Source organism: Gekko japonicus, unplaced genomic scaffold (assembly GCF_001447785.1).
Source record: "Gekko japonicus isolate JY-2015 unplaced genomic scaffold, Gekko_japonicus_V1.1 scaffold443, whole genome shotgun sequence".
Classification (NCBI taxonomy): Eukaryota; Metazoa; Chordata; class Lepidosauria; order Squamata; family Gekkonidae; genus Gekko; species Gekko japonicus.
Window position 1 is genome coordinate 441,353 of NW_015172565.1, and position 16,787 is coordinate 458,139.

The following is a 16,787-nucleotide window of genomic DNA, read 5'->3' on the forward strand; positions in this document are numbered from 1 at the left end:
CCCCCCATGCTGCCCTCTACAGAATCCACCCCCCAAAACTCCAGGTATTTCCCTCCTTATAGCTGGCAACCCTACTTTCCCCTCAGTGCCTGTTGGTAGGCAACTAAGTTTGGTCCAGTCACCTACTTTGCCTTTGGGAGAAAACATATTGGGGCCAATCCTGATAGGGTTGTCAACTCCCGATGGGAAATTCCTGGAGATTTGAGGGATGGAGCCTGAAGAGGGTGAGGTTTGAGGAGGGGTAGGACCTCAGACAGGTACAATGCCATAGACTCCACCCTCCAAACCACTCAGTCCCTCATGGGGAACCGTTGTTGCCAATCTCCAGGTGAGGGCTGGAGACCACTCAAAATTACAATTGCTCTGCAGAAGGGAGGGCGGAAGTCAGCTGAAATCAAAGGGGCAGATAATGGTAGGTTGATGGTTAGCTGCGAAGGAGATGGGGTTGCCAACTCCAGGCTGGCAAATTCCTGGGGATTTGAGGGGTGGAGCCTGGAGAAGGTGGGGTTTGCGGAGGGGTGGGACATCAGACAGGTAGAATGCCATAGACTCCACCCTCCAAACCACCCATTTCGTCCTGGGTAACAATTGTTGCCAATTTCCAGGTGAGGGCTACAGATCACTCAAAATTACTACTGCTCTTCAGGGAACAGAGATCAGTTCCTCTGGAGAAAACAGTGGACTCTGCCATTATACCCTGCTGAGGTCACCACAGCAAAATGACACTGTTTGCCCAAAGCCAGAGCACTCCCCCAGAGCCTCTTTCTAGATCCCGTTGTATTTATTTCCACAACGGGCTTTACTGCTAGTTCATAATAAAGAATGAATGATCTGAGATCTGGTTGCTTCAAGGAAAATCTTGAGAATCAAGAAAGAAGGTCCCAAGTATCTCTTTTCACGAGCTGACTTAGCCACTTGGGGGAAGTTCCTGTTAGATAATGAAAAAGTATTAATTGACTAACTTTAATCTAAATGTTATATTTGAGGAGGTTTAGTATATAATACAGCTTTCTGTAGTTTTTTTATTTGACTTAATTAGTAGTAGTTATGTGCCATCAAGTCGCAGCGGACTCACAACAACCTCATGGGGTTTCCAAGGCAAGAGTTCAGCAGAGATGGTTTGCAATTGCCTTCCTTTGCATAGCAGCCACAGTCTTCCTTGTGGTCTCCCACCCAAGTACTGATTGTGGTCAACTCTGCTTAGCTTCCAAACTCTGAAATCAGGCTTGTCTGGGCTATTAGGGCTGCTGTTGGACTTAAATTAGTGTAAGTTTTATTATATTGGTATTAATGTTTCTGTAATACGACAGGCATTATTTAAAAGAAGAAAGAACATGCCATTTTGCTGAGTTGCTGCAAAGGCCTCTGAATCTGGTCTCTTTCTACAGGCCTTGCTATCATGGTGATAATTAGCCAGATAAATTTGGACTTGTTCTAGAGAAACATGGCATGAAGTAGTAGCACTATTAGAGTGATTGCTCAGCTGGTTTTCTGCTGCCTACAAAGCAGCACTGTTATATTAAAGGTAAAGGTTTCCCTTGCTCGAAAGTCAGTCGACTCTGACTCTAAGGGGCAGTGCTCATCTCTGTTTCCAAGCTGAAGAGCCAGCGCTGTCCGAAGACGTTTCTGTGGTCATGTGGCCGGCATGACTAGGTGCCAAGATGCATGGAATGCTGTTACCTTCCCACCAAAGCGGTACCTATTTATCTACTTGCAATTTCTTGCTTTCAAACTGCTGGGTTGGCAGGAGCTGGGAACAGAGACGGGAGCTCACTCCGTCACGTGGCACTCTGGTCTCGAACTGCCGAACTACTGACCTTCCAGTCTGCAGTTCAATGTCTTAACCACTGAGCCATCACGACCCCTACTGTTATATTAGGATATTGTTTTTCTGGAATGTTTTGATGAAGTGCAAATGAAAAATGACTAAAATGGAGCTCTCTAAAAGCTTGTTCCACTTTACTGTAGTTTAAAGATATCTATGTAGTCCTTATCAGCTGATGGGTAGTCATGGTAAGATGGCAAATTCATTTTTATCTGCAACATCTTACCACAGTTGTATTTAAGGAATCTGTTGTCAAAGTATTTGAGATATTTTGCTAAATTTGCTAAAACGTTATTAACCCCAATTGGGTTTTATTTGGTTTCTTTGTTAATGAAAGTAGCTATCTTTAGGCTTTACTTATTTGGTTAGCAATTAAATGTGCCTATAGCTGCCATATATCTGCCCTTGTTGGATGCACATGTTTAAAATACAGGCAGTGCTTCTGCCTTTACTGACTACAGCAGGATCAGAATAGGTCCTGAAAGCCAAATTCTCTTGTGTTTCTTCACTTACTAGTAAATGATTGCACCATTGAGGACTCTGGACCTGTCAGTGGCCAAGCTGGTGGGTTTCCTGGCGAAGGATATCAGATGTGTTTGTTCAGCTCTGAGACCTTCTGATGTATATTCAGTCACAAAATAGTATGACAATATTGCATATTTCCTTCATCAGGCAATGTGCAGTAATTTATTTCATCGCCTACTTACTTGGCTTATCAATGAGATGGTAACGCTATATCAGGAATTCAAAAAAGGAATTGAAATAAAATGGCTAGTATTGTAATGCTCTTGTATAGATGTATGATGTGACCTCATTTGGAATAGTTTGTACAGTTCTGGTTGCTGTATCTCAGGCAACATTGCAGAGCTGGAAAAAATACAGGAGAGGACAACCAAAATGATTAAGAGGCTGGAGCCCCTTTCCTATGAGTCCCAGGCTTTTTAGTTTAGAAAAAAAGACAACAAAGGAGGACATGATAGAGATTTATAAAATGATTCATAGGATGGAGAAATAGAGAACTTTCGCTTCCTCTCCCATAATACTAGCAGTCGAGGGTACCAGTGAAGTCAATGGGCAGATTCAGGCAGGGCTCTTTTTGTAGCAGAAACTCCTTTGCATATTAGGCAACACACCCCTAATGTAGCCAATCTTCCAACAGCTTACAGTAGCCCCTGTAAGAAGAGCTCTGGAGGATTGGCTACATTAGGGGTGTGTCACCTAATATGCCAAAGGAGTTCCTGCTACAAAAAGAGCCCTGGAGGACAGACAAAAGGAAATACTACTTTACTCTATGAGTAAGCAAATTGTGGAATTCAGTGCCAGTGGATGTAGTGAGCTCCACAAGCATGGATGGCTTTAAAAAGGGAGTTAGATTCATGGAGGACACGTATATCAATGGCAGCAAATATCTGAAACAGAGCTAGGAGGCAACATCATGCCTTCGCCTTTGCACCCTGTCTGTTGGTCCTCCAGGGCAAGTGGTTAGCTGCTGTTATTGGACTGTGTGGACCTCTAGTTTGATCCAGTAGGGCTATTAAGTTCTTATTCTGCAGTTGAACATTCAGGCCAGCCACTTCAGTGTTTGCCTTCTTGTTTTATTTGTGTCTCAAATTCTGATGTATTTAGAATTACAGGTAGAGATGTGGGCATACATTCATGCTTGAACCCCAGCCAGAACCACACATTACAGCATGCATGCCTGGCCTGACCCTTTTTATCCACTTAGCTTTTAACAGCCCCTGATCTGGCCTCTCTCCTACTGTCACCATTCCCACTTCAGTCCATTCTCTGATTTTGCTGTCTTATGGTCTCATTCCAGCTCTTGTCTTGTCCTTCCCTGGCTCTTTCTGTTGCTCTGTTGTCCTAACTTTACCTGACAGGTGGATGGATATGTAAACTGCTGGAGCTCCATTTTGTCTCCTGTTCCACTTAAGTGGTGGGGATGGCTTCAGTATTCCCATTGGTTAGAAAGTCAAATGACTCGTTAGGAGAGTAGTTTCCTTTTCTGCGGTGGTGAAGGCTGGCAAATTTGATTGCTCCCTTCTTCTCCTGCCTCTCTTTTCCCATGCTCAGTGTAGGCAGCCTAAGTACAGGAGTCTATTGAGAGCTCCATCAATCTCCCTTTTAACTGTCAATAGTATGGTGCCTGTTGTACAGGCAGTTGTGATTGTTGGGGTGGAGGGTGGATAGAAGCCTGCTTGCACATTTCAGACCTTATTTTGTTGCACCGAAGAACAGAATTTTACAAGTAGATCAGGGAATAGGGTATATGTGGGACAAGTAGGTGAACTGTCAATGATAGATGGAAGTTCTTTTAATCTCCATAAATTAATTTAGGGATTTTTATTTTAATGTCAAGAGTGCAGGTTGTCAGTTTGTTACTGCATTTTCTTTTTCGTGTGCTAATTGTCTTTCTTTCTCTTTAGCCCTATCGACAAACCTTCAGATTCTCTCAGTATAGGAAATTGTGATAACTCGCAACAGGTATGACTTGACAACCAGTGATTTGTGATTTTGTTTCTGAGTGCAAACGTTATGCCAACTGTAGTATAAACAAACTTTTAATAATAACCAAGGTGTTTGTGTTAAAAGAAAATTTCGTTCGCTTTGACTGCATAATGTTGATAGAATGGCCTGACAAATCTTTAAGCTACACTATTGAAACATAATTTAAATGAAAAGCATGCCTTATTTTGTCTTGCTGTCTTCCTCATAGATAACAAATAGTGACACGCCTTCCCCACCTCCTGGTTTATCAAAATCCAATCCAGCCATCCCCATCAGTTCATCCAATCACAGTGCACGGTCTCCCTTTGAAGGAGCTATAACAGAGTCACAGTCTCTCTTCTCAGACAACTTCCGACATCCCAACCCAATTCCAAGTGGACTCCCCACATTTCCCAGCTCCCCGCAGACTTCTACTGACTGGCCCATGGCACCAGAACCACAGAGCCTCTTCACATCAGGTATCTGGAAACTAGTCATTTTACTGTATCTTGTATTTCAAGCCACAATAAGCTGTCTTCAGGCTCTCCCTTTGTCTACAACTTGATAGGAGCACTCTGGACTGCTTTTCAGTTAAAGCACTTGTGATCTGGTGTCACAGCTGGCTGTTAAAGGCCCTGGTAATTCCATTGCAAAGGTGCTTTTTATGACATGTTATACCATCATAGGTGGAACTATTCTTGTTATCTGTGCTAGAGAAATGCAAATGTGTGTTCAAAGTAAATGGAGTGAATTTATGTAAATAATGCTTGCTTAATGTAGAACAGTGGTTCTTAAATTTAATCTGCTACTACCCTTTTCCCCCTCCCCCCCGCCCCCTGGTACACAATAGTACCGTTACCATTGAATTTGTCTGTGTTCCATGGGGGGAAAAAATAGGGCAACTCAGTAGAGGTAGATTTATGCTATATGCATAGGATAGACAGATCTCTGGCATACATTCAGTGATACTTTAGAGCCTGAAATATCTTTAATGTTAAGTTTGTTAACCTGTTTGCGGTGTGCCAATTTTGTAAGTGACTGAGGATCTGGGATCTGGGATTCTATCCCCTGTGCAAGTTGAGAATACAAAACAACTCTCTTCTGCTGGTAGCCAATGCAGGTAGGGAAATGGGGCTGCCTAAAATCCCAAATAAGTCCCTATTTCTTCCCCAAGTTTTGTAGATTGCCTTTGAAGGCTATAAAGTCCTTGCGGAAAATCACTGGTGTAGAATTCCTAATGTTTGCTTGGATGCAAGCAGTTTGATTCTAGTGATAATCATGATTTATACAACAAGCTTTGCTTAAAATTGCAGGCAGTGATTTAGTTATCTTAAAATAGCAGTACACTGCAGAGTTTTTTTTTATTGTGGTAGAAAAGTAGTATACAGTCATCATTTGTTTGTGCAGGACTAGAAGCCCTAATCTAAAAACCAGTTGCCTTGCAAGCATGAGAATAAGAAATTGGGTTGCATCGAAAGTTGCATGAATATGGCAAGTCGATGGAAACGAGCATTCATCAGCTTCTCTTGATCTCAAGAAATGGCATTTTGCAGAGGTATAGATCTATGGTGCGGCCTCATTTGGAATGTATAGATCTATGGTGCGGCCTCATTTGGAATGTGTGTACAGTTTTGGTCACTGTCTCTAAAAGGACACTGCAGAGCTGGAGAAAGTACTGAGGAGGGCAACCAAGATGACTAGGGGGTTGGAGCACCTTCCCCATGAGGAAAAGCTGAAGAGTCTTGGACTTTTCCATTTAGAAAAGAGACAACTAAGGGGGGACATCATAGAGGTCTATAAAATTCTACATGGGTTGGAGAGAGTTGACAAAGAGAAATTTTTCTCCCTCTCCCAAAATCCTAGAACTTGAGGGAATCCAATGAAACTGATGGGCAGTAGGTTAAGGATGGACAAAAGAAAATACTGCTTTACACAGAGTGATTAAAATGTGGAATTCGCTGCCAGAGGATGTAATGATGGCCACAGGAATAAACAGCTTTAAAAGGGGATTAGATAGATTCATAGAGGATAAGCCTCTCAGTGGCTACTAGCTGTGGTGACTGAGGGGAACCTCCGCATTCAGAAGTGGTAATCCTCTGAATCCCAGAGCCAGGAGGCAACATCGGGAGAAGTCCTCAGCCTCTGTGCCCTGTTGTTGGTCATCCAGAGGAACTGGTTGACCACTGTGTGAGACAGGATTCTGGACTAGATGGACCACTGGTCTGATCCAGCAGGGCTCTTCCTATGTTATGTTCTTATGGTACAGTAGATGGGTGAGGAAGGGAGAAGCTGTTGAAAAAGCACTCTGCATCCTTGCTGCATTAATGCAACTTTGGTTCCAACCCCTTACTTGGGGTATGCTAATAAATTAGTATTTTGACAAAGGTAAAATTATTTTTTACAAAAAAATACTAAACTGCTGTATTCAAATCTTTCTCTTTGCTCCACAGAAACCATTCCAGTATCCTCCTCTACAGACTGGCAAGCGGCATTTGGGTTTGGTTCTTCCAAACAGCAAGAAGATGACTTGGGGTTTGATCCCTTTGATATCACCCGCAAAGCCTTAGCAGACCTGATCGAGAAGGAACTGTCGGTCCAAGACCAACCCTCCCTCTCGCCCACGTCTCTCCAGAACCCTTCCCCACACACTACAACCGCCAAAGGGTCAGGCTCTGGATTTCTGCATCCTGCTGCGCCCGCAAATGCCAACTCTCTCAGTAGCACATTTTCAGTCTTGCCACAGAGGTTCCCGCAGTTTCAACAGCATCGAGCAGTTTACAACTCCTTCAGTTTTCCAGGCCAAGCAGCTCGCTATCCATGGATGGCCTTCCCACGCAATAACATCATGCATTTGAACCACACGGCAAATCCCCCTTCAAACAGTAATTTCTTGGACTTGAATCTCCCACCACAACACAGCACAGGTCTAGGAGGGATCCCTATAGCAGGTAGGTGCACTCAGGTGAACAATGAACTTCGGTCATGGCTACAGCTTCTCTGAACCTAAGTAGCAAGGAGGAGTAGCTTGGTGCTAGAATGCTTGGTGGTGAAATGATGATGTAACTATCATGCTGGAGAATATTTGTGCATTAATTTGACTTTTAGCCTTGTAATATTGAGCTTTATAAGGAAGGTGGAGTATCCCATGTCCAAGTGGTTTATAATATGCTTTGTCATCAGCCTTAGTCCACTCTGGCTCTGATATTTAAACAAGTTTACCCCTCAAGAAGTAGGTTACATTTTAACACTTAAACAAACAAAAAAGGACCCATGTCTTGCAGTACATGAATTCTAGAATGAACAGAGTGGAAAGAAGCTAACTCATCGTTCCCCCCTTTCCTCACATATTAAACTATAGAATCTTCAGTGCATTTTAAAAATCAGTACCAATGAGCAGATGATTGTTGAAAATGAAAATACAAAACTTTTGATCCAATTTGATAGCAATGGCAGCTGAACTATTTCTTTTATCATGCTACCAGAAAAAAGATAATTATTTAATCCTTTCTGTGTTATTGCACCCCAAATGGTGGTACACTAGTTTTACATAGTATGGAAATTGCTAGAGAATAGAACACTTTGTAATGACATTCAAAAGTTGGTGTGATGATCGTTTTACCAATTTTGTTTGTAGATCAAACTAGGTAGTTTTCCTTCCATGAGCACTATCTTTCAGATATTTGGGGGTACTAATTGAAATCTAACATGATATGTAGAAAGGCTTGAAAATATCTAGGACTGTGTATTGCTCTAAACTGCACATTCCTCTGTTTCTCTCTTTGGTTTCTCTTTTGTGCTCTAATCTTGGTTTTTTCATTTCCTATAAATATATTAAATGACTCAATTGGTCATTTTGTTTCTGGTAGTGATTATGTTTGCTGTAAACTAGAGCATGCAATGAAGCTGTGGTTTGTCACAATGCTTATTTTTTTTTGTTCAGTTTATGAGTAAAATTTAGTTTGGCTCTTTGCATTCTTGGCTGTGAATGAGAGAATCTTAGACAATCTTTGGGCAAGACCCAGAAAGGCTCACGTGTGTGGAAAGTGGTCCTCTCTGCATTCTCTGGGAAGAAGAGTACCATGGAGGCTTCCTGGGAGGGTCTTAAGGCGGGGCTTTTGAGTGAAAATCATTGGGAGACGGTGGCTGACACACCTCCATCTGCAGTAACCAGGATTCTGGCTTAATTATTAGTTCTTCAGTTTCAGAGATGCTTTTATACCAGTGTTTCAGAACTCCTCTGAGGAAAGCAAATCCATTAGTTGCCAAAACTAAATTGGTGAAAATGTTAAAATTCTTTCCATGGATGTAACATACATTTGAGAACAGAACATATGGAGCAGAGGTAAATCAGTGGCTATTAGCCACAAGGTATAGATAGGAACTCACAGGCTGGGGCAAGTGGTGCACTGTATTCTTGGTGCTTGGGGGGGGGGGGGGGGCAACAGTGGGAGGGCTTCTAGTATCCTGGCCCCACTGCTGGACCTCCTGATGGCACCTGGTATTTTTGGCCACTGTGTGACAGAGTGTTGGACTAGATGGGCCATTGGCCTGATCCAACATTGGCTGTTCTTATGTTCTTATGACATGTAGAATATATTGGGCTACTGTTTTCTGTTGGGGAATGTTGGAGTTGAGAGAATGCTTTTCTATCCCATTTCAGTCTTGGACTGGGTCCCTCTACCTATTCTTTCATATGTTTATTTTGATTTCAAGTCTGCCATATTCCTAATGTTTGAGAGAAAACTTAGCAGGTAAACCAATCATTATACTGTATTTAAAATGAAGTTGCTTTAAGGATGCGCGAAGTCTAAAAAAGATACAACCTAAAATTTTGGTACTGACCTTCAGGGCCCTGAATGGTCTGGGACCCACAGTATCTTCAGGACCTCCTCTCCTGGTATACCCCCAGAAGAGCATTACACTCAGCAGATACGAACTTATTGGTGGTCCCCAGCGTGAGAGACATCTGACTGTCCTCGACAAGGGCCAGAGCGTTTTCCGCCCTGGCTCCAACCTGGTGGAACTCTCTGCCAAATTACATCTGTGCCCTGCGGGACCTGATGCAGTTCCCCAGGGCCTGTAAGGCAGTGATGTTCTGCCAGGCACTTGGTTGAAGACAGCAACAGTTCTTTCTACTGGCACTCCTACTCCATGCCTTTCCCCAGGAGGCAGTGGCACAATTAGTTATTTTAGTGTCATTGTTTAGGCCGACTGTTGTTTTACTGTGTTTTTAAATTGCTTTAACTCATGTCATTGTTATTTATTTGATTTCTATCCCGCCCTCACGCATGTATGCTATGAATGTGCTTTGTGCTGTACATTGCCCTGAGCCCTGTTCTCAAAGGGGAGGGCAGTTTAAAATTTAGTTCAATAAATAATATAATAAAAGTATAGCTTCCTGAAGATTTTGTCCTAGATCTTGGCAGGATTAGCATTGAGATTGACATTGGAAAACTTTCCTCTGCAAACCATTCTGCAGGTTAAAACTTAAAAAAAGAGAGAGAAACAGATACACTTTAATATCTAATTGCAGAACAAAAGCTTCATTCAGTATTTTAATGCTGAAATCATTGTGCCTGATGGTTTTTTAGCAGTTTAAATATCTTTTTTCATTTCTATGCACTACGTCTTCTTGACATTCAAGAAGAAATATCGTAGCTCTCTATAGCTACGATGGTAAATGTGCTTGTTGGTGTTCTGTTATATTGCCCACTTTGGGAAGAATTTGATATCCTTCAGTCTCTCTAACATGTTCTCTTAAACTCGCTGAGAATAATGATTGCTTCATATGGCAAGAGACTTTCTGCTGCCCGGTTTTTAAATGTTGTACTTCACTCTCAGCCAATCAACTTTCACCCCCTTTAGGTAGGTCTGAGAAGCAGAGTTTTCTGTTCTTTCTGTATTGTGCTAGGTTGGCTTCCCTTGGCTTAGATGTCTGAGTTTTACAAATAATTTAAGAACAGCTGGTTTTGTTCTGCGATCAGTTGTGTTGTTAGACTCCTATAATTGTAGACCTTCCAGTTTGCCATCCATCCTTCCAGTTTGCATACAGCCTGTGCAATTCAGTCACTAAAGATACTAAACAACTTCACACTCACAACTGACACCTGTGAAGCTCTCCCTTGTTACCTGTTTAGAATCTGGTGTGATTACATGAGTAACTTTTTGAGTGCAATCTTTTGTTCAGTTTCCTTAATATAAAGGACTACCTCATTCTTCTGCTCTTGCTCTTTTAAGGGACCTGTTGTATCTTCTGCTGTGTTGGAGAGACATTTCATTAGCTACTGGCATTTGTCATCTCAAATGGAGACTGCCGGTTTTTTTTGCAGAAGGCATTTGTGTGAGGTCTGCAGAAAGACCCTTTCCATCATGGTTTTGAAATGCCTTCTTTTTTCCCCTCCCCCCTTTTAACAGCTAGCCTAATGCAACTGAATTTCAACAGGATGGAGGCAATGCTCATCAGTAAGGCACTTGCATTGCAGGGGGGTTTACTTCCATCAGATAGGGTTCCACTTTTTCTTATTGGTGGAGACCTTAAGACCTTGGACCTGGATCTGTTGTTTGAGAGACAGATATCTGCAGTAGTGAAGAGCAGTTTTAACCAACTATTATTTGACCCATAAGTTTTCCCCTCCTTGGAGACTGCTGATATGGCTACACTGCTCCATGTAACAGTAAACTCAACTGTAATGTGCTTTGTGTTGGTCAGCCCTTGCAGCTGATCCCTAGCTGCAATTAGTACAAAATGTTGCAGCCCGCTTGTCAGGTATTGAATGCAGGGATCACATTATGCCTGTTTTACAAACAGTACATTGGTTGCCCATAAGCTTACAAGGCCAATTTGGGGTTCTGGTGCTCAACTTTTTAAAACCCTTCACAGTCTGGGGCCAGAATAAGTCCATATGTACAAGCAGTGCCTTCGGCTCCTTTGAAGATATAAATAATAACTACCTGATCATGAGCTTGTTATATAGCTGATCTAGTGCAATGTAATGGCCTCCCAGAGAACATTTGAAAAATCTACAACCCTTCTGCAGCGAGAGTAGAAGTCTGAAATTTTTAGAAGGGCTTGTGGCACATTTGGAGGAGTCTTTTTAAAACTGACTTTGACAGGCAACTGCTTAAAGCCTTAAACACTACTCGAAATCTGTTATCACTGGCTATTTTAATACTATTTTTTGTCTTCATGATGTATTAATTTTATTGTTTCAAAACAACCCAATGAGAGAGTGACTGGTCAGCAGTGTCACACCTCAGCAGAGGTTTAACCTGGTCTCTTCTGAGCCAAACCTAAAAACAGACAAAAGGAAATATTTGTTTACTCAGTGAGTAGTTTAGCTGTTAATTCACTGCCAGTGAATGTAGTGACGGCCATAGCATATGTAGCTTTAAAAGGCATTTAGGCAGATGTTTGGAGGACAGGTCCATCAATGATGACTAAAAGTAACCTTCATATCCAGAAGCAGTAAACCTCTGGACACCAGTGGTAGCAGGCAACATCAGAGTTGGTTTCTATGCCCTGTTTGGTAGCCCTCTGGGGTAACTGATTGGCCTCTGTGTGAAACAGGATGCTGAATTAGATGAACCAGTGGTCTGTTCCAGCAGGACTGCTGTTATGTTCAATGACAGCTGCAAACATGTTTACCTAGTTTACTTTTTTTTAAATGCCATGTGTACTTATAGCCAAGGTAGTTAAGGTAACAAGTGACTGCTGTTTTATTAAAATTAACTACAGTCTTGAAGTTTGCCATTTCATATTTGGAAGGCTGAGGGGTGAGAGACACTTGGTATATAAACATTGGCCTGTATGTCTTGATTTTCAAGCTATCCTATTTCATGGACATTCTCATTCTCCAGATGTTTTTCACTGCTGAGTGAGTAGTTATTGCAACTCTGAGGAAGTGAATATACTGTTTCAAATAGTGATGGAATGGGTTGGCAACTGGGCAAGCAGCCCATTTAGAGGAATGTCTGTGCAAGAGATACTACCTCCTATCCATAAGAATTCAGATTGCTAAGGAGGTCCTGCAGAGCCAACTACTTCCATCTTCACTTTGCAGTGAACTAACAGTAAGATTGTAATTGCACCAATGAAGGGAAGGGACAGGATGACTTCATTTGTGCTGGGCTCTGGAGTAGGTAGGTCAGAGCATCCTCCACAAGGCCTTGATTTCAGATTTGTGTGCATAGGTTATATGAGGGTATATGACTCATTAAGAACAGTGACAGCTCCTCGTGTCTGCTGCTCTCTGGTAGTCTTCAATAGCTATATGTGTTGAAGAAATTATCAGATCCTCATGGTATGTTACCTTACAGTGAACCTGGTGTGTATCCTTATGGCCATTACCTACTTGCTGAGTTGGACTTCTTCAAAAGACATTGAGAAAGCTTGTAGATATAAGTCTACACACTTGAATGCCACCCAGGGAACAGTTGGGAAGACACATTGGCTTTTTTGAAGTTAAGCAGGTAAGGGTCCAGGTGTGAGACCTCTTGGGGGCCCCGCTGTACTTTCTTGAGTTCCATTACTGAAGCGAAAGTGGGATATAAATGTAGAAAATAGGCCATGGTCTTGTAGATTCTTAACCTTAAAGGGGGCCACCAGCTTTGTTCTGAGCTTGTTACATATTGTTCTGTAGCCATATTAACTATGTAGTAGGACTTGACTTCAGCAAAAGTGCCAGTATATCTTGATTTGAGCTATCCAATACATGTTTATTTTGTTATTTACCTGACAAGCAGCATAGGCAGTCTAGATTAGAAATTACAACACAGTCATGCTTAAATCTATATCACAAGACTTTGGCATGGTTCACACACACTGTCATTTTTCTAAAATGTTCATCAGATGTTTAATAATAGGATATGAATTATTATAGTTAAAAATACCTGCTCCAGTTTGCCTGTTTAAATATTTGTTTTCACTGTGAAAACAAGTAGTGGAGACAAATAGAAATTTCAAAGTTAGGGATAAGTTAAAACCTTTCTTGAATTTGTAAAAGTCAGCAGAGATGCCATAGATCTACATTCAGTTTCTGCCTTCTCTTTCCTTGCTCTCCCGCTATCACAATTTTTGCCAATTAATAAAATTGAAAATCTGAATATTTGTCACTGAATTAATAAATTCATCAAAATATGTATAATTCTGAGCCCAGAAGTTTAGTTGCTTTGCAGAAGAAGGTTTTTCTAAGTTTCAAATTTTAACCTTTTATACTTCATGAAAAATCATGATATATTGGACATTATGGTGTTTTGTTGTTTGTCCCCTTCAGTAACTGGTGCTTAGGTATTTCTTGTTTGTTCCTACTGGAACAGCTAATTTCCAAATCTGTCCCAGTATCCATTGTACTATTTCAGAGAACTATCACTTGCTCCGCTGTGAATGGAATAGAGCTCAGGATGTGGCTTTCCTGTCATGGTCCCAGAATTTATGCTCTCTACCAGGGAGTGATGTTGACCAAGCGTCGTTAACTGCAAGAGCCCTTGTTTTAATATGTTTCTTTTGTCTTGTTTTCTAAATAAATTACAAAATAAGCCCCTGGTCTCTTTCAGCTCTCACTTTGCTAGAAAAGCATAACTAAGCTTGTGTTTCTGCTTGCTATGTTCAGCTTATCTGACCTTTATGGAAATTGAATCCAGATTCAAATCTCTGATCACAGAGCACAGTGGGGTCTGCTGCTCTGCATAATAGTTCAATAATTATCACTAAGCATACAGTGATGTTTAGTCCACTTTGTTATCCTGTCATTGGAGCCTTTAGTCATGATACAGGGCTGCATGCACAGTAGACGGCTTTCCTTTGAGCAGCTCCTGTCACTCAGCTCCCAGACTTTTATCTCCATTGAGTTCAGAGTAGCATGAATGTGTTTGTAAGAATTTCTGAAAAGGATGAGTGGATGCTTAATCTTAGTTTCCTGTTCAGCAGTTCTCATGCCGAAGCACCAAGCTTTATAAACATAAATTGAAGAGGCTGATATTGGATACCACATGTATATAAAAAGCACAGGAGCAACTATATACTCCTCCAGAACAAATTTGACACCAAATATTGCTTTTGTATAGAATCACAGCTAATATAAATAAGATATGTATGGTAAATTGTTCTGTAAGAGTTCGTGTATGCACGCACGTGTACACAAATTGAAAATGTACAGAAAAACAGCCAAGTATATTTGCAGTTAGATGTCAGCAGTGTTGAGTTTAACATACTGATGATTGTGCTGTTAGAGAAGGAAACTATAATGGTATAATTCTAAGGTGCACTGCTGAAATTCAGAATGAGACCATTTTCTATGTGGGTATCAAATACCATCTCTTTTTAAAGGCATTTCAGCCCTATCAAGTATATTCCTGAATGGTTCAGTTTGGATATATGTAAAAAATACTGAGGGTTTCTATATGCCAGTCCTCTCAAGGTCAAGGGTTCTGTTCATCTTCGTCCATTGCAAGAGAAATCTCTCTCTGAATTAATCATCTGATATGATATGATAAAAAATATGGCCTATGATCTTAGCTCTGTTGTAGACTAGCTCTCTAGGACCTTAGCCCCAAATTACCCCCAAAAGGTATGCCTAAAAACTTTTTAAAAAAGATATGCAGAGAATTAAATTGGGGTCTGCCTGCGTGTAAAATATATTTTTCACTAGATTAAGCTGCAACCCCATTTCAATCTAGGTGTTAGCTGGAATAGCCTAGTGGTTGCTGCAGAGGAGTTTGGTTAGCAGAGACCACCATAAACTCTCCTTATATAGCTCTTAATCTGAATGCCTTACCTCTAAGAAGGCCTGGTTTTGTGCTTTTTGAAACACAATGTGATAAAGCTATATTTAATAGTAGAATAACCGTACAGTCCTGATCATTTTAGAAATTGAAACACTTTTAAGAGAACCTCTGTGGGCAACAGTGTGAACATGCAAAGTTGAAAAGACAACATGGGAACATACATGAAACCCTAAAAATAATCACCATTATAAGATCTCATAGCAAAGGTTGTAGCTTGTTCCAGTCATGAAAGCAGCAAACCAGACCACCCACAGACAGGGTAGGATTTCCTTCCTATTCATAGTATTCCTGAGGCATATAGAAAAAATATATCTTTTTTAATACTCTGTCTTCATCAGGCAGCAGGGGATGAACAAACATGTGGACAAGGGGGACCCAATAGATATTGTTTACCTTGACTTCCAGAAAGCTTTTGATAAAGTTCCTCATCAAAGGCTCCTTAGTAAGCTCAAAAATCATGGGATAAAAGGACAAGTCCTTTTATGGATTAAAAACTGGCTAATTAATAGAAAACAGAGAGTGAGTATAAATGGGCAATTTTCTCAGTGGAGGGAGGTAAGGAGTGGGGTACCGCAGGGATCAGTACTTGGTCCACTGCTTTTTAACTTGTTCATTAATTATTTGGAGTTGGGAGTAAGCAGTGAAGTGGCTAAATTTGCAGATGATACGAAGTTGTTCAGGGTGGTGAAAACCAGTGAGGATTGTGAGGCACTCCAAATGGATCTGTCAAGGATGGGCAAGTGGGCGTCAACATGGCAAATGGGGTTCAATGTGGCCAAGTGCAAGGTAATGCACATTGGAGCCAAAAATCCTAAATATAAATACACATTGATGGGGTCTGAACTGGCAGAGACTGATCAAGAGAGAGATCTTGGGAGTTGTAGTAGATAACTCACTGAAAATGTCGAGACAGTGTGTGACTGCAATAAAGAAGGCCAATGCTATGCTGGGGATTATTAGGAAGGGTATTGAAAACAGATCAGCCAATATCATAATGCCCCTGTATAAATCAATGGTGAGACCTCATTTGGAATACTGTGTGCAGTTCTGGTCACCACACCTTGAAAAGGATATTGTAGCTTTGGAAAAAGTGCAGAAAAGGGCAACTCGAATGATAAAAGGGTTGGAACACTTTCCCTATGAGGAAAGGTTAAAGTGCTTAGGGCTCTTTAGCTTGGAGAAAATGATTGAGATTTACAAGATTATGCATGGGAAAGAGCAGGTAGAGAAAGAGGTCCTTTTCTCCCTTTCTCACAATACAAGAACTCGTGGGCACTCCATGAAATTGCTGAGCGGTCGGGTTAGAACGGATAAAAGGAAGTACTTCTTCACCCAAAGAGTGATTAACACTTGGAATTCACTGCCACAGGAAGTGGTGGCGGCTACAAGCATGGACGGCTTCAAAAGGGAATTAGATAGGCATATGGAGCAGAGGTCCATCAGTCGCTATTAGTCACAAGGTATAGATAGGGGCTCTGGAGCAAGTGATACTCTGTCTTCTTGGTGCTTGGGGGGGTCAACAGTGGGAGGGCTTCTAATGTCCTGGCCCCACTGGTGGACCTCCTGATGGCACCTGGTATTTTTGGCCACTGTGTGATACAGAGTGTTGGACTGGATGGGCCTTTGGCCTGATCCAACATTGGCGTCTCTTATGTTCTTATGTTCTTATGTACTATGAGCTACAAAACTGTAA

The 16,787-nt window shown here is 41.4% G+C and overlaps 1 protein-coding gene across 7 annotated transcripts in view; it reads left to right on the forward strand.

Annotated features, from left to right (window-relative positions):
• CNOT4 (CCR4-NOT transcription complex subunit 4) overlaps window positions 1–16,787 on the forward strand; it is a 100,991-nt gene that overhangs the window by 67,326 nt on the left and 16,878 nt on the right. For all 7 annotated transcript variants that reach the window (XM_015421296.1, XM_015421301.1, XM_015421299.1 and 4 more), the window contains 3 exons: window positions 4,252–4,309; window positions 4,542–4,791; window positions 6,763–7,260. In XM_015421296.1, the coding sequence (XP_015276782.1) occupies window positions 4,252–4,309; window positions 4,542–4,791; window positions 6,763–7,260 (806 nt within the window). The remainder of the gene's footprint in view (window positions 1–4,251; window positions 4,310–4,541; window positions 4,792–6,762; window positions 7,261–16,787) is intronic.